Source organism: Tursiops truncatus, chromosome 17, assembly GCF_011762595.2.
Source record: "Tursiops truncatus isolate mTurTru1 chromosome 17, mTurTru1.mat.Y, whole genome shotgun sequence".
NCBI classification, from domain to species: Eukaryota; Metazoa; Chordata; class Mammalia; order Artiodactyla; family Delphinidae; genus Tursiops; species Tursiops truncatus.
The window spans coordinates 78,072,402-78,092,515 of record NC_047050.1 but is presented as its reverse complement, the minus strand read 5'-3'; the positions used below and the strand labels follow the sequence as shown (position 1 = coordinate 78,092,515).

Here is a 20,114-nt window from a genome sequence, read left to right as displayed (position 1 = left end):
GTGGCCGCAGGGTCCACTGGGCCCTCCACGGAGGACCCACTGTCTACTACCGCTTACATCGGGTGCTGGACCCTCACCTCGCTGTGCTAGTGGTCTCGGCGCCCTCCCCAGGCCAGTGGCCACAGAGCGTCGTGGAAGGCAGGAAGTTCGTGGGAAAGGCCTGAGCCCACGTTCAGCCCAAGGAGGCACCCGGCTGCTGCCCGAAACGCCCTCTAGTGTCTAGCGACAAGGCCAGGAGAGCCAGTCCAGGCCGGCCCCAGCCTGACCCCAGCTGGCGTTGGGACGAGAAACCTGCGCCTCCCGTCCTCTCCTGTCTAGAGCCTTGCTGTGTGGGGCACCGGAGGCCCAGGGGAGATAGTGAAGCAGGGACTATGGTTAAGAACCTCATCCAGAGTGGAGCTGGGGCCTTGGCCAATACTCTCCCTAAGCCCGTGGGTCGCTGAGGCCTGCCAACATCTAGACCAACTCGCAGACACTTGAGCCAAGACGTTCCGTCAGCTGCTGAGGCCACGGGGAGTGAGCTTCCTTTCATTTCCACACATTTTGGGGGCCCAGGTTTCCTCATCTATGAAATGGGAACTACAGTGCCCACCAGAGAGGGCCCTTTGTGCAGTGATCCACAACAGTGTCTGGCATGCACGTCCTCGCACGCCAGTGTCAAGGACACAAGGCTGCCCGCCAGCCCCCAGCCCAGGTCCTTCAGCCCAGAGCTCCACAGGGCACCTCTTCCTCGGCATCTTCCGTGCCCTCTTCCCCGGAACTTGCCTTTGGGTGCCCCAGCTCAGGAGGGGGCCTCCCCTCTCACTGCTTCCCGGCCCAAGAACTGCATTTGCACGTGGATGTCACACACAACACGACAAAGCGAGACCCGTTTGCTCTTCCTCCCCTCCCTGCTCTTGGGCCGGCACCACCGCTCCTCCAGCTGTCCAAAGTGGCAGCACCACTGCCCGCGCCCAGTTACGGGAACCAAGACTGCCCCCTTGAGTCCTCACGGTCACTCCGCTTCCCAGTGCTCACCCCATCCCGCCAAATCCATCCTGTAAGAAGGTCACCTCCCCTGGAAGCCCTCCCTGACCACTCCTCCTGGGCCCCCAGGCCTGCACAGAACCCCACACAGAAAGGCAGTCAGGAGTGGACAAGGCTGCGGGGGCGCATACAGGTGTGCACACAGCCTGCAAGCAGCCAAGCCAGCCCACTGCTTTATTAGGGGCCTGAAGAGAGGGGGGGCCCAGCCACACAGGCAGCAGGAGCAAGTCCAGAGGGCTCCAGAGACCCCAAGAACCCGAGCACTGTCCGCCCGGGGTCGTCCCTGCCGGTCCAGCCTGGCCCCCAGCGGTGTCCTCAGGAGTACTCGCGGGTGAACTTGGCGTGGAACTGGCTCAGCGTTTCCAGCAAGGGCCGCAGCTTCTCCATGGGGGGCAGAATGGTCATCCTAAAAGGGGGAAGAAGGTAAGCGAATGGGGTGGGGGTCGCGGGGAGGGGCTGCGGGGGCCCAGCCTCACCGGAAGTGGTAGGTGCCTTCCCGCTGCCCGAAGCCACTGCCAGGCACCACGCAGATGCCGGTCTCCTCCAGGAGGCGCAGGCAAAAAAACATGTCGGGAGCCAGGCCCAGCTCCTGGGGGCGGGCGGGGGGGCGGGTCAGGGCGGGGCGTCCCAGGCCGCGCGGGCCCCGCCCCGCCCCGCCCCGCCCCGCCCCACGCCGCACGCCGCACGCCGGACCTGAGCGCGCTGCACCGCACGCGGGGGCAGCTGCACGCGCGGGAAGGAGTACATGGCTCCCTGCACCGGGTTGCAGCGGATGCCTGGAGCCTCGTTGAAGACCTGCTCCGTGAGCTTGGCCTTGGCCGCCAGCTCGGCCAGCACCGCCCGCCTCTCCTGCGGCCGTGGAGGGAGGGCCGGTCAGGCTGGGCCAGGGGCGCGGCGCCCTGACCCCCGCGGCCCCGCCCACTCACCGCCTGGAACTGCGCGAAGGAGGGGTCGGAGGGCGCGGGCGGGCTGACCGCCACGTCTAGCAGGACCTGGCCCGGCGTGGGCGGGCACAGGCGCACGCTCCGCAGCTTCTGCATCTGCTGCTGCACCGCTGCGTCCATGTTCACCACCTCCACGTAGCCGCCGCGGAAGCCGCACCTGCGAGGCGAGGGCGGGCGTCGAGGCAGGGCCGGCAAGGAGGGGCCGGCCTGGCGGGCGAAGTGAGCCAGGCCGCGGCCCGGGTGCCCGGCCCCGCCCGCCCGGCCAGCACGCACTCGCCCATGTAGCCCTTGGAGACCGAGTGGAAGGAGGCGAGCTCCTGCCGCGTCGCGTATGGCGGCCCCATCTCCGTGAGCACCTTCTTGAACGAGTGGAACTGCGAGCCCTCGGCGTACACGTTGTCCTGGTACACCTGGACGGGCGGACGGGCGACAGCGGGGTGCGTCACGGGGGCGCGCGCCGCCGCCCTCCGACGCCTCCCTGCGGGGGCCCCGGCCAGCACCTCATCGGCCAACAGGAAGAGCCCCTCCTCAAAGGCGAAGCGGATCACGGCCTCAATGCACTCGCGGGTCTGCACCTGACCTGGGGCACAGACGGGTCCGGGGTCAGCTGAGGGGGCGCGCTGCTCTCCGCGGGGCGGCGGGCGGAGGGCCAGGCTGACCCAGGCGCAGAGCGCAGGGGTGCCTGTTCGGGCCAGGGCGGCGGGGCGGGGGCGGGTGGGGGCGCGCACCGGTGGGGTTGCCGGGGTTGATGATGCAGAGCGCGCGGGGGCGGCAGTGGTCACGCGCCTGGAGCAGCGCGCGCCGCAGCTCGGCCACGTCGAGCGCCCAGGCGCGCTCCTCGTCCAGGTAGTAGTCCACCTGCACCGCGTTGAGCTCGGCCAGCGCGGCGGAGTAGAGTGGATACTGAGGGATGGGGATGAGCACGCCCGTGCGCGTGCCACCCTCGCCGGCCACCAGCAACTTCAGCAACGTCTGCGGGTGGGATAGGGAGGCGGGGTTGGCGGGCCGAGGGCTGCACCCGTCCCCCGCCCCGGGCGCCGCCGTGCCAGGACGAGCAGACCCGCTCGGCCACGCACTAGGAGCCGCGGTGTCTTCCCGCGCTGCCCCGGCCTACCACGATGGCGTCGCTGGCCCCCGTGGACAGGAAGATGTTATTGGGGTCGGCGGGAATGCCTCCATCGCGCCGCTCAATGTACCGCGCCACGTCCTCGCGGATCAGCTGGGTGCCAGAGCTGATGCTGTAGGCCCCTGGGCCCGGGGACAGGAAGGACAGGGTGGGAGTGCGGGTGGGACAGGTGAGGTCCCCTTGCCTCCCTCCCGAGGAGACCCGCCCCTTCCAGCGGGCAGATCCACCGTCTCCTGGGACAGCCTCCTCCAGCGCCTGCCCCGCCCCTCCCTGGGGCTTCGGCAGGTTCTGGCACTCACCCAGGCTGTGGCCCCCACATGCCTGCAGGATGCGCTCCGCCCTCCTCTTGGCGTCGTCGGGGAAGTCAGGGCTGTTCAGGAGATCAGGGTGGACGCAGAGCGCCAGGACCTGGGAGGAGCAAGTGCTGGGGCCAGGGCACGTGGGCTGACAGGGAAGGGGTGCAGGGCAGTACTGAGCCTCACCTGGCGCAGGAAGGTGATAGGCGTCTGCCCCATGGCCTGTGCGTCCCCGATGTTGGCTCGGATGACCTCAGTGAAGGGCTTCTTTACGCCCTGTGGCGGGGGGGGGGGGGTCGTGGGCAGTGACAACGGACTTTGTGGCTCCCACAGGCCTTGTCTTATTCGGCTCAGGGGTGGGGGGAGAGTGGGGCCAGCAGCGCCCCGGCGCGGCGCTGAGGCGGTGGTGCGGCCCAGGACCCTACCTGGCGCAGCTCCTGCTCCAGCTCCAGCGCGCGCAGCACGATTGGGCCTCGTACCGCGTACTCCACTTTCCGGACACACGGGTTCATGGTGTCCAGCGTCAGCACCTTCTCCTTCAGCCCATTCGTTGCAGCCTGACTGTGGTCACCTGTTCTCAAGGCCATGACCCTGCTCGGACCGGGCAAGAAGAAGACTCAGGAGGCGTCAGGATCCAGAAGTGTGGGTGAGGGAAGCTGGGTCCCGGCTTGGTTGGTCAGGGCTGGGAAGGGGGCACCCACTTCACTGCAGCCTGCTGGCCCCACTGAAAGGGACAGAAAAGGCTGAAGGAGCCGGGCCCGCCAGGCCCCACCCCGCCCCACCCGTCTGGGCACAGTTCTGCCCACAGGGAGTGGGTGAGAAGACAGGCGGGGCTTGGGGTGAGGCCCAGTGCCCGCCCAGTGTCCCCATGACAGGGGAGCAGGAGAGCCACATGGGAGGTAGGGACAGACGGAAGGGTCCAGCAGCTCTGAGGGACTAGGCTTGGGGGAGGGGAGGTGGGCCGAGTGCCCGGAGGGGTTGGCAGAGCCTGGCAGAGCTGAACCTGGAGGGGAGAATGAGGCCTGGGGCCTCTGGAGATGTACCCCAGTAGGGCACGGCCGAGGCCTAACCCTTTTGGACCCCCCACCCCCGTCTTTGCTGGGGCCAGCAGAGTAGGCCTGTCTCCCGGGTGACTGAGCCAGGCCTCAGGAATCCTGGGGCTCTCTGGCGAGGGCAGTGAGGCTTCAGATGCGGGGGTTCCATCTGGCCCCTCCTGTGCTGGGGACCATGGCCCGGGGCAGCAGGAGCCCTGGGGCCGGACCTCAGTCCCCCATCAGTGCTGCAAGGCTGGAGTCTTTGGGTTGGGGTGTTGGGGGAGGGGCAGGGCAGCTCTGGGCCTTCGCAGGGCCCTTGGACACCTCAGCTGCTCTGGGCTGCTGTCCTGCCCTTTCACCAAACACACACCAGCCTGGGGCTGCCCTTGGGGCCACACCACAGGCAGGGTGACCTAAGCTTCCCTTCCCTGTGGCTCGTGATTGGTGGAGAGAGTGGGAAGCGAGCCGTGATAAGCCCTCAGGGCCCCACCTCCACAGGCCCTGCAGGGAGCTGATACGCCACGCCAGCGCCAGGATCTGGCTCCGCAGTGAGGGTCAGGAAGCAGCAGGCCCTCTCAGCTGAGCGGGGCTGTGGCCGGCTGGTCAGGCCTGGGGAAGGCTTAGCCCCTCTGCTCCTGCCGGCTGGAGAGGAAACGGGAGGCCAGACGGCAGCCTCTCACCTGCGTCTCCCGCTCTGCTGCCGCCGCTGCCACCTCTGCCTCCCAGTGTGCAGGCCTCTCTGGGCCCCGGGCTGGAGAACAGGTTAATATGGGCCCAGCCGCAGGCAGAGCCAGGCCCCGCCCGCCCCCTGGCAGCAGGGCCATGTGGCAGCTGTGGTGGCAAGTGGACCTTGGGCAGTGCACCGCCCCACACTCTAAATTTAACCAGCAGCCTCCCCGCGGCCCCCACCCCCACCGCTGTGCGGAGGACACCCCTCCAACCGCGGATGCTCAGGGACGGGGGCGGCCTGTGGACACTGGGCTGGCCGGGTCAATGTCCAGCGGAGAGGGTGGCCCAAGCCCATGCCACCCAGCACTGGTGGCCATGCCAAGCAACCTGCCCTGGACAGATGAGCTGGCAGTGCCCCAGCCCTCCCCAGTGAGGCCCCGAAGGGGCCCTGTCACCCTGACACATCGTGCCCGGTCAGCTCAGAGCCTCAGCAGGCCCTGCTTGCCGGCCTGAGCAGAAGCTGGCAGCCAGGCCCCGAGATCGGGGCCGCACGCCAGGAACGGGGAACCCGCCCCCCACCAGGGAGGCTTCCAACGCCAGCCTTGTAGCGCTCTGACCCTCTGGCTGTTGCCCAAGAGTCTTACGGAAAATACCCTCTCCTCTTCCAAGCCAGGATCCCTGCCCCTCCAGCATGGACACCCCCAGCCCTGGCCAACAAGGAGTGTCCTTCTGAAGCTCCCTGTTCCCCTCAAGAAAGCAAAGAATTGCAGAGGCGTCTCCAGGAGGCTGGGGAGGCAGGGTGCAAGAAGCACTCGGCCTCTTGCCAGGGGCCGTGGGCCTCACGCCCACACAGGGGCTGGGCCCCACAGCAAGCCCCAGCACGTGCCCACAGCCCTTAGGTGCTCACAGGGCCAGGCGCACCCAGGCCCAGCAGCACGGCGGCTCTCCACATGGCGGCGGCGGCCCAGCTGAGACACGCGACAGGGCAGGTGGCGGGACGGCCCTTTATTGAGAGTCACAGAAAGAAAGTAGGTCTCCGCAGCCAGGTGTTTCCCAGGTACAGCCTCTGCCACAGGTCCGTCCCCCAGGAAGGAGGCTGGCAGCCTAGCCCGGAACACACGTTGCGGCACGCAGAGCAGCGGCCCTGGGCCTGGCAGCGGGGCCCTGGCCACCCAGGCGCCAGCCCCTCACATGAGCAGGCAGCACGGCCTCTTCTCCCCGCGGGCTGCTTCTGCGGGGGCTGTGAGTCTGAGCAGGGGTGGGTCTCCACCAGCCCCGGAGCCACACTCCAGCTGGGGGGTCTCAGTGTCCACAGGCAGTTCAGACTCAGCGGCCTCGAGCCCCTCAGGCGGGGGTCGCTGCAGCTTAGCGGCAGCCCGCTGACGCTTCAGCTCTGCCAGGGTGTGGGGGGCCTTGGCCTGGACCAGGGCGTCAGGGGTGGTGTTCTCCAGGGAGCTCAGCTGGTAGGAGACACTTCGGTCCAGCCGCTTGGAGTACAGGTGCCGCCCGGGGGGCGCCCCCACTCGGCCGTTGTGCTGCCTGGCCGCCTCTGGGTCCTCCTCCTGTGTGGGGAGCACAGGCCCCGGAGGCCATCAGGAGGGTCCCCTCTGGCCTGGGGTCCCGGGCTGCGTGGCGGTCCAAGGGCAGAAACGCGGGTGGGGGCGGCAGCTGACGCCCACGGGGCGCGAGTCTTGCATGTGGGGGCAGGGCCACTGGTCCCACCAGCTCCTGAGGCTGGTACGGAGGGGGGCGGGGCACGGCTGGGCGGGGCTCACTTCGGGGGGCGGCCGCCGGAGCTCCGCGTCTGTCTGGCGGTCCTCATCCTCCTCTGACGGCTCCGGGCTGGTAGGCGGGGGCTGTTGCCATACGATGGCCTCCTGGGCGTGCTCCTTGCGGTACAGGCTGGTGCGCTGGGTCAGGCTCACCCGCCTCACCACCTTCCTGGGAGGGGGCGGGCAGGAGGAGTGGGGGGGGTGACACCGCCTTCCCTGCGGACTCTGCCCCGAGCTCCGGCGGGCACGGAGGCCTGCCAGCTGACATCAGCAGGGCCCAAGCCCGGGGCAGAGCCCAAGGGGCGAGGGGAGGGCAGAGGGGGGCTGAGGGCCCGGGGGTGGGGCACTGGGCGGGCCCGCGGGGGCCTGGTGGGAGGGGCGGGCACTTACCCCCGGCTGCCGGCACTAGAGGTGCGTCGACGCAGCAGAGAACGCTGGCGGCCCTGGGCGCGCAGGAGCGCGTCGTGCTTGTGTTTCAGCTCCAGCAGCTTGGCCCGCACCTCCTCGTCCCCGCACACGTCTGAGGAGGAGTGGCCAGAGGGTCACAGGCGCCCGCCCGCCCGTGCCCTACACCGGGAGGATGCGGCCCCAGGCTCACCGAGCGGCGTCTCTTCCATCAGGGATTTGCCGTTCAGGTCAGCCCCGTGCGCCACGAGCAGCTCCACCAGCGGCACCTGTGGGCCGGCGAGCCCGGGCTGCTGAGGCCTGCGGAGCCGCCGAGCCCGCCCGGCCCACCGCCCCGCAGGTGCTCACCTGGCCCCAGTAGGCCGCTGCGTGCAGCGGCTCCCAGCCGTCACGGTCCTTGGTGCTCAGGCTGGCCCCGTGTTCCAGCAGCAGGGCAGCCGCCTCGCCGAACCCGCTGGCCGCGGCGATGTGTAGCTGCAGGCAAACCGCCGGCCCCTGAGTCCCGGCCCTGGTTCGGCCGGCAGCAGGCTCCCCTGCCTGCGTCCCGGCAGCAGCCTCCCCTGCCTGCGTCCCGCGTGGCCCCGTCCTCACCAGCGTGGCGCCGTGGTCCCGGGGGGCATTGAGGTCTGCCCCCTCCTGCAGCAGGCTCCGGATGTCCTCCAGCATATGCAGCTCGGGCAAGGCCCGGGCCCGCTCGATGCTGTCCTGGGTGATGCCTGCGGGGCAGCGGGCTCAGGGCTCCACCCCCAGCACACCACCCGCCGCGCCCTGCGCCCTGCTGCCCCGGCAGGCAGGCAGGGCTGCACTCACCACGGCTGGCCATGGCCGTCTCCAGGCAGTCCAGTGTCTGCTCGTCCTCACACAGGTCATAGGGCATGTTCCCGTCCGTGTTGACTGCCAGGAGGTCGGCACCACTGCGGGAAGGGTGGATGGGGCGCTGGTCACAGGGCCCTTCTCCGCCAGCGTAGGCCCCCAGGACCCTCTCAGAGGCCTTCCACCTAGGGCTGCCTCAGAGGGGCCCAGACCTCACCTGCCGCAGTGAGAGGCGGCCCCTTGGCCCTGGGTGCTGTCCTGGGGCCAGGTGGGCTGTCCTGCAGTCTCCACCAAGTCTGATTTTTCAGGTTCCTGGCACCCCTCTGCCCCCATGAACATGTACAGTGGGCCCACTTGCCACGAGGGGGTGCCAAGACTCTGGGGGCCCCAGGCAGCAGAAGGTGGTGGGGAGAGAGCCTGGGTGTCAGGAGAGCACTGTGGGGAGCTGAAGGAGGGCCCAAAACACAAGGCTGGATACCCACTGTGGAGGGGCATGGAGTGGGGCTAGGGGCCGCCTGTGCGCACCCCCTTGCTGCCCCGTGACGCTGCACACCCAGCCCGTCCCACTCCAAGGCATCTGTGTGCAAACGGGAGCCACTGCCATCCACCCCCACACCCACCAGTGTTGCCCAGACTGCTCCACGGCCAGCCAGCGGGGGACTCCTGGGTCCTGGCGAAGCTGACCACCCTCTCCATTCACCAAGGCGGCTGTTCAGGAGCACAGCCCTGCTCTGCCCTCCTTGTTAACGGCCCCACCTGTGTCCAGGTATTTCCCCTTGTCAATTTCTGCCTCGTGGCTCTGACCAGAACGGCATTTCTCTATGCAGACCCTGGGAAGGCCAGGAGACCAGAGCAGGTCAAGGCCTGTCCTCAAGGAGTTCCACGCTCTTCGTGGTGTGAGCAGCCTGGCAGGCGGAGGACCACACTGCCCTGCATACGTGCTAGTTCCCTTGGGGTGGCAGCATCCCTGGTCTCGGCCCAGGTCCCGCTCTGCACGCCAGGGTGCGGCAGGGTAAGCAAAGGTCAGTGGGAACACAAGAGGCCAGGGTCCAGGCACACTTTCCCACAGAGATGAGATGCCTGGGCGGTGTCTCCAGATGAACTACCCACTGCAAGGAAGGTCCTGCCTGGCCCTGGCCCAGCTGCAGCCCCTCCCTGATAGAGACGCCCACTCCAGCCACACCTGCGCCCAGCGGGCCCTACCCAGCAATGAGCAGCTCCACCAGGTGCAGGTGGCCACAGGTGGCCGCGGCGTGCAAGGGTGTCCAGCACTCACTGTCACGGGCATTGACCTTGGCCCCAGCCTCCAGGAGCTGCTGCACCATCTCCCGGAAGTCATCGATGCAGCTCTGCAAAGCACGTGGCCTGAGTGCCCGAGCCGCGGGCCGGGGCCCCGTCCTCTCCTCGCACCCTCAGCGAGGCTGACCTGATGCAGGGCGGTCAGGCCGTCCTCATTGGCCAGGTCAGGGCTGACCCCACTCTCGAGGAACTGACGGACTGCAGAGAGGAGGGGGGCGCGTTCAGGGCACAGGAGTCCCACCACAGGCCAGCGCCATCCTGCTCAGGTCCCTGCACCTGGGGTACCTGGGCTGACGGCTGTGTGTAGCTGGGAGAGCAGAGGATGGGGAGAGAGGCGGTGGTACAGGTGGCAAGAGGGACACCAGAGCCCAGGCCGAGGGCTCAGGAGCTGGGCCCCTAAGTGGGGTACAGACAGCAGCACTCTGCCTCTACCTTCCAGCAGGGCGCCCTCCTGAGTCATGGCACTAGGGCCCTCCTGTGTGACAGCCACCTCCACTGTCGTCCCCCGGGCCTGGGTGCTGGTACCTTCTGTCAGCCATCCCTGTCAGGTCCCATGCTTCCCCCAGCCTTCCTCTCTTGCTCTCTCTCTCACACACACACACACACACACACTCACACACACCTACACCCCCCCCACACACACACACCCCTTCTCTGGCACTTGCAGCCCCCCAGCCCTGCACCGCTGTAGCCAAGAGTGTGGGCCCAAGGTGCCCGGGCCTGGCCCTCCCTGGCTGCACCCTCCCTGCAGCTCCCATGCACCGGCCTGGGGCACACCCTGCCCCTCCTTGCCCTCTGCACCCCAGCTTCTACGGCAGAGGCCTCTGCCCTGGAGGGAGGCAGAAGGCGCCCTCAGGGGCCTCCCAGGAGAGCAGAGGGGCTGTGAGCATGTGGGCACAGGAAAGGAACAGGAAGCCTGCCCAAAGTTCAGGCCTGTTGTCTGGGAAGGTTCTGATGGGAAGAAGGGAGAACTCAGAGGCAGAGCCAGGGACAGGCATCGAGGGAGCCAGGCCGTACGGGGAGCCCCACTCCCCGTGCTCTAACCTGCCCAGGTGGGCTCCACCGTACTCCTGTATAGAGGCTCAGGACCTAGGCAAGCAGGTGTCCAGAGCAAAGCCCAGCACCCTGGCCAGAGGCGGCGAAGACTGGGCGGCTCCCAGCCCACCCAGGGCCCCCGCCCACCCCCTCAGGCCTCACCTTCACTGCAGGAGCCTCCGCAGGCTGGCCTGTGAGGGCTACCCTGGGGCTCCCACCACTTGGGGTCTGTGGCTAAGGACGCTGGGCCTCGCCCTTGGCGGACCTCTCGAGGCCTGCGCCGGGGGACAGGGACAGGGCTGCCTGCCGTGCATGGCTGGCCCACACTCGCCTTCCTCCAGGTCATTCCGGGCAGCCGCCTCCAGAAGGGCAACGCTTGGGGGGAAGAGGACCCGCTTCTGTGGCCGGCCGTCGGCCGCCTCCTTTTGTGACTGCGTCCGCTGGCCCCTCCTGCCATGGGCCTCCTTCTCGGCCTGGGCCCACATCTTCACCTGCTGGGCACGTCGCTTCTGGGCGTGCTTCAGCCGCTCCTGTGTGCTCATCCTGCCCACCGTGGGCATCTCTGCCAGCAGCTCCAGGTGCTCGGCCATGGCGGGGGCTGCCTGCCAGGGGGGCTGCTGGGGGCACCGGACGGGGAAGCGCGGGGGCCAGGCTGGGCCTGCGAGGCGGGGCAGCTGGCTGGACTGGCGCCCTGGGGGGCATCCCCTCTCTAAGGCTCAGTGTCCTCTGCGCCTGGCAAGGCTGGGTCAGGAGGCCCCCCGCTGTGACCAGACCCGGGCAGCCATGAGGGGCCCGGGCCCCAGGCAGAAAGGGCAGCAAGGGAGGGCGCCTGCAGCCGGCCTCCCAGGGCCCTGGCACCTCGGCTGCTCGATGGACAAGGCCTCCCTCCCTCGTCCTGGACCCGGCCAGCCTCAGTTCAGGGTCTGAAGCTAATGACCCAGATAACGGAGTTGCAGCTCGCTGGCGCCTTGCCGAGGGGAAGAGGAGGCCAGGGCAAGGGGCAGAGGCCCCGGGAGCCCTAAAAGCCCCTCTCACCTAACAGGCCTTAGGGGACCAGGTGGGGTCTAGGAGCAGCCATGGCGGGGGCCTTCCCTCCCCACACCCCCAGCCTTCTGGGGTGCTAACGAGGAGGTGTGGCCACAGGGGGCCCGGGCGGGCGTGTGTCCAGAGTCCCAGGGTCCGGCCCCCAGCGCCTGGGGCCAAGGCTCTCTAAGCAGCCGGGGCACCGAGGGTACAGCGGGCCTGGCAACTGTGTCTTCAGGAAGGCGTCCCCTTCGCAGGAGCCGGCGGCCCAGCTGTGCACGGCAGGCGCTCCCGCTGGCCTGAGAGGAGGAAGCAGGAAGCGCGTCAAGGCCAGACGGCGGCGACGGCTCCACCCGGAGCCCCGCCCTGTGTGAGGGCGAGCCCTGCCCGGGAGATCCTGGCAGAGGGGAGGGGGCTGGCACTGCCCGCAGTCTGGCCCACACGCTCGCCGTTTCCAGCAAGGGCCTGCAGGCTGTGCGGCTGAGAGAGGGGCGCAGGGCCGGCACTGCCAGCTCGCTGCGGCCTTCCTAAGAGGCGGCCCCTCGAGGCCTCCGGCTCAGCCCTTGCCCCGCAGCGCCCCTGACCTGTGCGCCCTGGGCCGGGCCGGCTGGCCAAGGTCACCTTCTCCTTGGGCTCTCCCGAACTCCCCGAGCGCTGTGCGGCCTAGGCCTTCCCGAGAGCAGGCCCTGCCGCCTGGACACCGGGCCGCCCTGCTGCTCGGCCACAGCTGCGGAGGGCGGAGGGCCTGGCCTGGCCTGCCCTGCACCCCAGCTCCTCAACACCCGAGTCTGGGCCTCTTCCTCGCCGGGCTTTCTGTTTCTAGCTCAGGCCACTCGGTGCTTTGCTTCCCTCTGCCATCCTGGGCGGCGGTCCAAGCCCTGGTTGTGTGAACGCAGGCGCAGGTGGCCTGCCTGACAGACAGGTGGGCCGGCAGCTGGGCTGGGGCACAGCCCCACAGTCCCCACCATGGCCCGTCCTGCGCAGCACGCCCGGTGTGCTCACTAGGCATGGTCCCAGGACACTCCTCGGGAGGCCACGGCCATGCTCCACCTAGAAGGTACCCACCGGCAGCTCAGCCTGCCCACCGGGAGTCCCCGTTCCCACTCGGCCAGACCTTGTGGCCATCTAGAGACTGACCCAGGCTTCTTCTGGCCAGACCTGTACTCAGGGGTCTCAGTGAGTGCCCCCTTCTTTCTGGAGGGGGACTGTCCTGGGCCAGATCAAGTGAGGTCAGGTCCCTCCTGCCCCGGGACCCCCAGTGTGTTGGGAGCCTCGCATTACAGCTCTGCCTCGCCCTGGACTTTGCTGGTACTCCAGCTATCCGCTCTGCGAGCCAGGCCTCAGAGGCTACCAGGGGACAGGAAAGAGCCCTCCAGGCGGACAGCCCCCAACTGGCCACCTCTGCAGATGAGCTGCCTAGCCCCCCTGCCTGGATGCCCCAAGTCCCACCTCTGCCCCGACCGAGACAGGCAGGAGGCCTGCAGGCACCGTGGCAACTCCCCACCCATTAGGCTGGGGGCGGATCCCAGACCAAACCCAAGGCGTGGCAGGGCTTTCACTGGCTCTGTAAGACTCTCCCTCCCTGCTGGCCACTCACAGGCAGCCTCAGGTTCCCCTGGAGGGAGCTGGGACCCCCTGCAGCCCACACATGGGATCTTCACCTGTCTGGGGTAGGTCTCTGAAGAGCCTGCCCCAAGAGACGCGGGAAGGAGGAGCAACGCACTCTGCCCAGGGCCACCCCCGACCCCGTCACAGAGGATGCTGCCCCCACCTGTCCACGAGGGAGGAGGTCCCCTGCAGGCCAAGGCTCCACAGCAGAGCGGGCTCACAGGGCCTCAGCGACCATCTTCTCCAAGTGGGCGCCAACATCAGAGCCACAGCCCGATTTTGTTAAGTTTGACAAGATTTAGGAGATGTCATCTACCCCATCATTTTATGGAAGAAAAGAGATTCTGACGCCCACGTCCTACAGAAATTCCCCTAGAGGGGACTTCCCTGATGGCCCAGTGGTTAGGACTGCATGGTTCCACTGCACGGGTTCGATTCCCTCATCGGGGAGCTAAGACCCCTGCATGCGGGGGAGCAGGGTAGGGGACAGAAAACAACCTAAAATAGAGTAACCACCAGCTTTTCAAATTGAACAGATGTTGTGTTTTCTAGCTGTTGTTTTCTTATTTTGAAAGCCACCCATGAACATACACGTGGGGCAGGATCTGAAGGCTCACCCAGGCCCACCCCTGTGCCCCAGGCAGCACGGGGCTCAGGATAGAGACCTGCTCCCTGTGGGCCCCCAACGGCCCGGGCACTGCACACTGGAGACTCTGGTCTCCTGCTGGGCTGCAGCAGCTCGGCCGGGTCCTCAGCCCCTACTCGGGGGCCCCAGGGCGCCTCTGGGCCCCTTTAGCAGCACTCCTCGCTGGAAGCTGCCCGAGGACAGTCTGCATGTGACCTTGGGCGGGTCCTTGGGCCGCTGGACTGCCTCCCCTGAGAGAGAGGTGACCCCAGGGAGTGTCAGGACCCCGCTGCAGTGGGCGCCCACCCTGGAACAGTCTCCATGGGGGGCAGCACAGTGCCCAGCCCCCGGCCCCCCCAGGCTGAGTCTGAGCTCTCCGCCTGTCCCCCCTCCTCAAGCCCCACTCTTCCGCCTCCTCCTAGCCACGCAGTCCAGGAACGGTCCCCCCAAGCTGCAAGACTCACCCCTCAGCTGAGCCACAGAGGCCAGGACAGCTCAGTGGCGTCCCAACAACTGCCCACCGCACCACACCCAGGCCAAGGGGGCCAAGCAGGGCGGCTGCCGCCTCAGTCCACAAATCCTGCCCCAAGCCTCCCTGGAATGTCAAACAGAGATAATCTGGACGATTTTTCCACTTCTCAGCTCCATGCCTGGGGCGCTGCATGGGAGTGTGGGGCTGAGGTGGGAGGAGCCTTCTGGAAGGACAGTGGCCACTGCCCCTCATCCTCTGAGCCCACGGCACTTATGTCCAGAGTCTGTGGAGAGTACCCCTGACACCCGGCTTATGGGCCCCAGCCCAGGCCCTCGGTGTGGACAGACACACGCTGGCCTGAGTGTCTCAGCGGCCCCTCCCCAACCACAGTCCCAGCCCCAGCACCGGCAGGTCCCTGTCATTATCCCCATCTCCCACCTGGGGAACTGAGGCCTAAACCCGTGGGGCCCTGCTGACGACACCACTGTCCTGCCTCTCATGCCCACTTCCCAGCATCTGTGAGAATCAGGGACAGCGTAGCAAGACCCCAGAGCCTTTGAGGGTCGGGAAGTGTCCCTTCACTCGCCCAGGGACAGGGAGGCTGTGCTTTGCTCAGAGAGAGGAAAGGAGAGATGAAGGGGCGGGGGAGGGGGAGTGGGGTGCCCACCTCCCCTCAGGTTCTGGGGGCTTCGCATCCCTGTCCTGCTTAAGGGTTGCTGGAGCTGGTTTTCCTTGTGGCTTTATCTACGACAGCAGAAGATGGGGAGTGACCAGCTGCTCTTCACTCTGGGAAGAGCAAAGTGTGTGTCGCCATCCTGCAGAGTCACACACACAAACGTGCCCGTCAGCAGGTGAGGGCATGTAAATGTCATGGGCGAGGGGCTGGGGCTTGGTTGCCGAAACGCCGAGGCAGAGCTGACCGCGCCGCGTTGCAGGTGGGGCGTCTGTTTGCTCGGGGACCACAAGTAGCTGGGCTTCACCCCTGGCCGACCCCCTGCCCCATCCCCTCACCCTTCCACCCCAGCCCGGCTCACCTGGGAAGCCTCCCATCCCCGCTGCATATCCGGCTGCCGCGGGCACAAGTCCACCAAGGGCACCGTTCGTCCCGCAAAGGACCAGCCAGCTGGGGGCCCACCCGGTCCATGCCCAGGGCCACGTGCTGGGACCTCGGGTGGGGACCTGCTCAGGGAGGGAACCCGACGCCCCAAGGGCAGGGTCCGGCTCACAACAGGCACTCCGCCAGTGGTCTGGCCGTGCCGTCCCCAGCCCTGCCCCACGGGCCTGGCCTGGGGGTGGCCTAGGGTCGGGGCACAAGGAAAACTGGTCTGCCCTCAGAGCAGGCGCAGGACGTGCGCTGGTGGGGAGGAGGGCCCACCTGACGGGCCCAGGGAGGGGTCGGGGGCACCGCCAGCAGCAGCGGGGCGGGCTGGGCTGGGGGCACTGGGAGGCGTGCGCAGCAAGGACGGAGAGGCCAGGAGCCAAGCAGCTGGGTGGGTGGGCGGCGGGCTCCTCCTCGCACTGGTGCGGGACCCATGGAGGAGCCGACCTGGGGGTGCGGCCAGGGCAGCTGTCCCCAGGGGCACTCACCTGCCTCCAGCAGGCCTGTTCTAGAACGTTCTAGAAGCTAATCCCACAGTACTACCATCAGGCCCCTCACTGCAGCAGCCTTTCGTCCTACACGTCTATCAAAGGGTCATTAAGTAAGGCCCTAAGGGGCTTATGAGGAAGCCTCCTATGCACCCTCATGAGAAGGTCACTAAGAAACTGTTCAGTGAAGGAAAAAAGGTGCAAAATCTGTACATGATAAGCAACTTCTGTGTGAGCACACACGTAAACCTGTATCAGAAACACAGGACAGGAGAGAAGCAACGGGAAGGGCCTCAGGCGGGGCGGGGGCGGGGCGGGGGTGCAGGCGGGCGGCACCAGAGCTTTGGGTCACTCCTGTTGTTTCGATTTTGAGCCACGTGAAGGTAAACCTCTTCGGAACAACATTTGGGGCTCTGTTCAGGGAGGGCAGGTGTGAGCACACCTGTCAGGTATCGGGTGCGGCCTCGGGGGGCGGGGACTAACAGGACCAGCCCGTGCCAGGGTCAGCAGAGGAGCTGGCCTCAGCCTGGGCCCGGGGAGCCCAGAGGCTTCCAGACAAATGAGTGATGTGATCGGATCTGGGGGGTGGGGGGACCTGGCAGGAGAGACGACGGGACCCGCACACACCCCCGGCAGCGGTGGACAGGAGAGGAGCCACAGCCGGAGGGCAGGACAGGCTGCCTGATGCGAGGAAAGCACCAGTGAGGGGCAGACGGAGGACGGAGGCCTGAGGAGCGGGCCGAGCAGCGTCCACGCGAGCAGGGGCCAGGACGCCCAGGAGAGAGTGCGTGCAAGCGAGTGGTCAGCAGAGGCACAGACGGGAGAACTGAGTGGGGGCCTCAGGGAAGGCCTGCTCCAGTGGGCGGCAGGGCGGGACGCCACCTCTCTCCTCACACCAGAACCAATCCAGATGCGTCACTGACACAGCCGCAGGAAAAATAAAGCCACAGGAGTGCCAGCAGTAAGAAGGCAAGACCGTCTGTGTGACCCCAGCAAAGGGGAAAGAAAGCCTTTCTAAGCTTGACACAAAACCCAGAAACCAAAAAGAAAACTGATACATCCGACTGCACTAGATTTGTTAAATGTCTGCACTGTAAAAACAAAACAATTCAAAACGAAACCTATAAAATCAAAAGACAAACGGTCAACTGAGTAAAAACATTTGCAATAAACAGGACAAAGTGGTCCTCACGTCAATCATGACGGCCGCACACAGGGACAGAGCACGGATCCCCCTGGAAACATCCAGATAGATACTCAACTCCCTGATAATCAACACATGCAAACTGGAAGTAGGACGTGAGCGTGGACGGCACCCGCGGCTGGACCACAAAGGCTGAGAGCGCCAGCCCTAAAGGACGCGCCTGAGTAACTACTCAAGTGTAGAAAGCCTCGGACCTGCTCGGCCAAGGGGCTGCCCTGCAGGCACACAGGTGGTCTCCTCGCGGCGGCCCAGCAGCAGTCCCCGAGGCGGAGGAGCAGTGGGCTCGGACGTGGTGGGGGCCCCACCTCCTGAGAGTCTCAGACGACGTGCGCGGGAGGCGAGAGAGGCTTCGTGAGAGACGTGGCACAGAGGAGGGGTCTCCTGACCCTGCTCTCTGCCCCCCAGTCCTGACACCCTCCCCCGGGGCCAGGCTCCAGCATCCCCCCACGCCCTCAGCCCCATCACTCAGCCCTTGCTCTCCCCCGACCGCCGCCCCTCCTCCCTGCTCCCTTCCCGCCAGCCTTCTCCGGGGCTGCTTCTCCTCTCCCCGCCTCACCCCCAGGCCTGGAAGCGCCACGACCCCTCTCCCTGCTGCAGCCTGCAGCCCCTCCCCCTGCTCCCCCCAAGAGTCCTGGCAGACGCGTCCATTGCCCGTCGGCCGCACCCACCCCCCACCCCAGCCCTTGCCGAGGCGTCGCCGCACCGCTGCATCAGGCCTGAACTCCCGTGCGCCACCCTTCAGCTCCCTGCCCCTCGGTGTTGACCTCTTCTTCCTGCCAGTGACCTCATCCTCTGCCTCAACGACGCCCTGGACCCTGTCACCTCCAGTAACCCCCCAACCCCGCCCCGGCATCTCGGCTCAACACCCGGTTCCCTGCCCATCACCCCTCCCAGCTCACTGCTGCCTCCAGCGCCCCAGAGCCCCAGGATGACGTGTCCTCAAGCAGCAGCTTCAAGCCCCATCAGCACACGCTCCCTGGCCCTGCCACTTCACTGAGCTTGTCCGAAAGTCCCAGGCGCGGCCCAACGCAACGGCCCCAACTCTGAATGTACCAGCAAAGCTGCTGACTGAAGACCCCGCTCAGACACGACGGCGCTAAAGCTTCAGGAAACCCGACAGCTTCCCTCTCCCCTTCTCTTCTGCATCCTCACACTCAGCTACCGACACGTTTCCTGACAAGACAGAAGCCATCAGAAGAGGACATCCACCCCTGTGGAAAAGTCACCAGCCACTGCGCCCACCCACAGGGCCTTCCAGCCCCACCCCAGGATCCTCCAGGACAATCTCTCAGCATCAGCTCTCTCCTCTGGACCCTTGCCCTCGGCAGAGTGATGCTCCCAACCTAATTCACAAACAGCAGCAAACCCTTCTGGAGGAGACAAGGATGTCTGCTATCACTAGTTCTATTCATATTGTATTAACGCTTTTAGCCAGTGCAACTGGGCAAGAAAAAGAAAATGAATAAGAATAGGAAGGGTAGGGGAACTCCCTGCCTGTCCAGTGGTTAAGACTCCACGATTTCACTGCTGAGGGGCCAGGTTTGATCCCTGGTCAGGGAACTAAGATCCTACAAGCCGCGTGCTGCGGCCAAAATACATACATATATATATATACATATACACACACACACACGCGCACACGCGCACACGCGCACACACACACACACGCGCGCGCACACACACACACACGCACGCACGCACGCACACACACGCACGCACACACACACGCACACATACACACACACACGCACACACGCGCACACACACACGCGCACACGCACACATACACACACGCACGCACACACGCACACACACGCACACGCACACGCACACATACACACACACGCGCGCACACACACACACACGCACACACACACGCACACACACGCACACACACGTACACGTATAAAAGAACAAGAAGGGTAGGAAAAAACTCAGTATTTGTGAATGACATATTGTGTATGACAAATACCTGAAAGGTCCTAGAAAACTATTAGAATATGAGAACACAGCAATAGTAATAGACACAAGTTGTTTTTTTAAAAAAATATTTATTTATTTATTTTGGCTGCACCAGGTTTTAGTTGTGGCATGCGGGATCTTTGTTGTGGCATGCAGACTCTTAGTTGTGGCTTGCATGCGGGATCTAGTTCCCCAACCAGGGATCGAACCCGGGCCCCCTGCATTGGGAGCACGGAGTCTTACCCACTGGACTGCCACGGAAGTCCCGTTGATAGATACAAGGTTAATGTACAAAAATCTATTATATCTATAAATGCCAGCAACAGTTAGAAGATAAAAAATTGTAATGATGGTATTTATAATACTAAGTGTCCAAAAGCATCAATGTCTAGGAATAAATCTAATAAAAGATGTACAAGGTCTCCACACAGAAAATCACTGAACCTTACTGAAACACGACAGAAGGACCAAAAGGGACACACTGCGCTTAGGGGTCAAAAGACTGAACTCTAAAGATGCCATTTTCCCCCAAATTCATCTAAGATTCAATGTAATCCCAATCAAAATCCCACTGGTTCTATCTGAAATTCACAAACTGATTCTCCATTTAATAGGAAATGCCAAAGGGCAAGAATTGTCAGTACAATCCTAAAAAGAGACAAATCTGAAGTGCTTAGGGATAGAGAAATAGACTGACAGAACAGAACGGAGTCCAGAAACAGTTACACATGCACAGACATTCAATTTATGACACTGCAGAGCAGCAGAAAAAGAGTCTTTTCAATAAATGGCGCTGGGACAGCTGAACAGCCACATGCAAAAGCTCACCTTGACCCCACCCCCAGGTGAGCTGTGCGCCTACACATGAAAGGTGAGGCAGCACAGCATCTATGAAGACTGGACACCAAAAGCACAGTCCATAAATGACAAATTAGATAGACCTCATCAAAATTTAGACGTTTTGTCCTGCTAAAGACCCTGTGAAGTGCGCCAGAAGACATGCTATTGCCTGGAGAACATATTTGCAAACCACAAACAGAACAAAGGACTTTTATCTAGTGGACACAGAGAAGTTTCAAAACTCAGCAGTGAGAAAACAGACACTCCTATTAGAAAAGGGGCAAAATGTGAACAGGCATTTCACTAAAGAGGATGCGGATGGCAGCAAAGCCCACGAGAAGATGCGGAACAGCACTGGCCACTGGGAAAATGCA

General features: G+C 65.0%; 2 protein-coding genes across 15 annotated transcripts in view; both read right to left on the bottom strand.

Moving 5' to 3' along the window:
• Positions 1–76: 76 nt before the first annotated feature.
• On the bottom strand, positions 77–4,124 carry GPT (glutamic--pyruvic transaminase). Of its 10 annotated transcripts, XM_033843308.2 has the most exons (11): positions 3,818–4,124; positions 3,579–3,668; positions 3,396–3,504; positions 3,085–3,218; positions 2,699–2,942; positions 2,471–2,550; positions 2,244–2,380; positions 1,953–2,127; positions 1,720–1,875; positions 1,503–1,615; positions 1,121–1,432 (listed from the first exon to the last, which is right to left on the bottom strand). In XM_033843308.2, the coding sequence occupies exons 1-11, from the start codon at positions 3,977–3,979 to the stop codon at positions 1,342–1,344; spliced, it is 1,491 nt and encodes a 496-aa protein (XP_033699199.1). In that variant the 5' UTR covers positions 3,980–4,124; the 3' UTR covers positions 1,121–1,341. The 10 variants fall into 10 exon arrangements, with proteins under 10 accessions (XP_033699193.1, XP_033699195.1, XP_033699191.1 ...); XM_033843301.2 differs by having other exon boundaries at positions 79–1,432; positions 2,327–2,380; positions 3,085–3,504; XM_033843303.2 differs by having other exon boundaries at positions 79–1,432; positions 2,327–2,550.
• A 1,961-nt stretch (positions 4,125–6,085) lies between these two features.
• Positions 6,086–20,114, bottom strand: part of PPP1R16A (protein phosphatase 1 regulatory subunit 16A) — a 29,231-nt gene continuing 15,202 nt past the window's right edge. For 3 of the 5 annotated variants that reach the window (XM_073794328.1, XM_073794330.1, XM_033843318.2), the window contains exons 2-11: positions 10,751–11,741; positions 9,512–9,582; positions 9,289–9,434; positions 8,083–8,186; positions 7,864–7,988; positions 7,621–7,746; positions 7,466–7,541; positions 7,258–7,387; positions 6,871–7,036; positions 6,086–6,657 (exon numbers count right to left, since the gene is read on the bottom strand). In XM_073794328.1, coding sequence (XP_073650429.1) covers positions 6,283–6,657; positions 6,871–7,036; positions 7,258–7,387; positions 7,466–7,541; positions 7,621–7,746; positions 7,864–7,988; positions 8,083–8,186; positions 9,289–9,434; positions 9,512–9,582; positions 10,751–11,009 — 1,578 coding nt within the window. In that variant the 5' untranslated portion in view covers positions 11,010–11,741 and the 3' untranslated portion in view covers positions 6,086–6,282. Of the gene's footprint in view, positions 6,658–6,870; positions 7,037–7,257; positions 7,388–7,465; positions 7,542–7,620; positions 7,747–7,863; positions 7,989–8,082; positions 8,187–9,288; positions 9,435–9,511; positions 9,583–10,581; positions 11,753–20,114 lie in introns of those variants that run through there. The other 2 variants (XM_073794329.1, XM_073794327.1) reach the window with 2 other exon arrangements.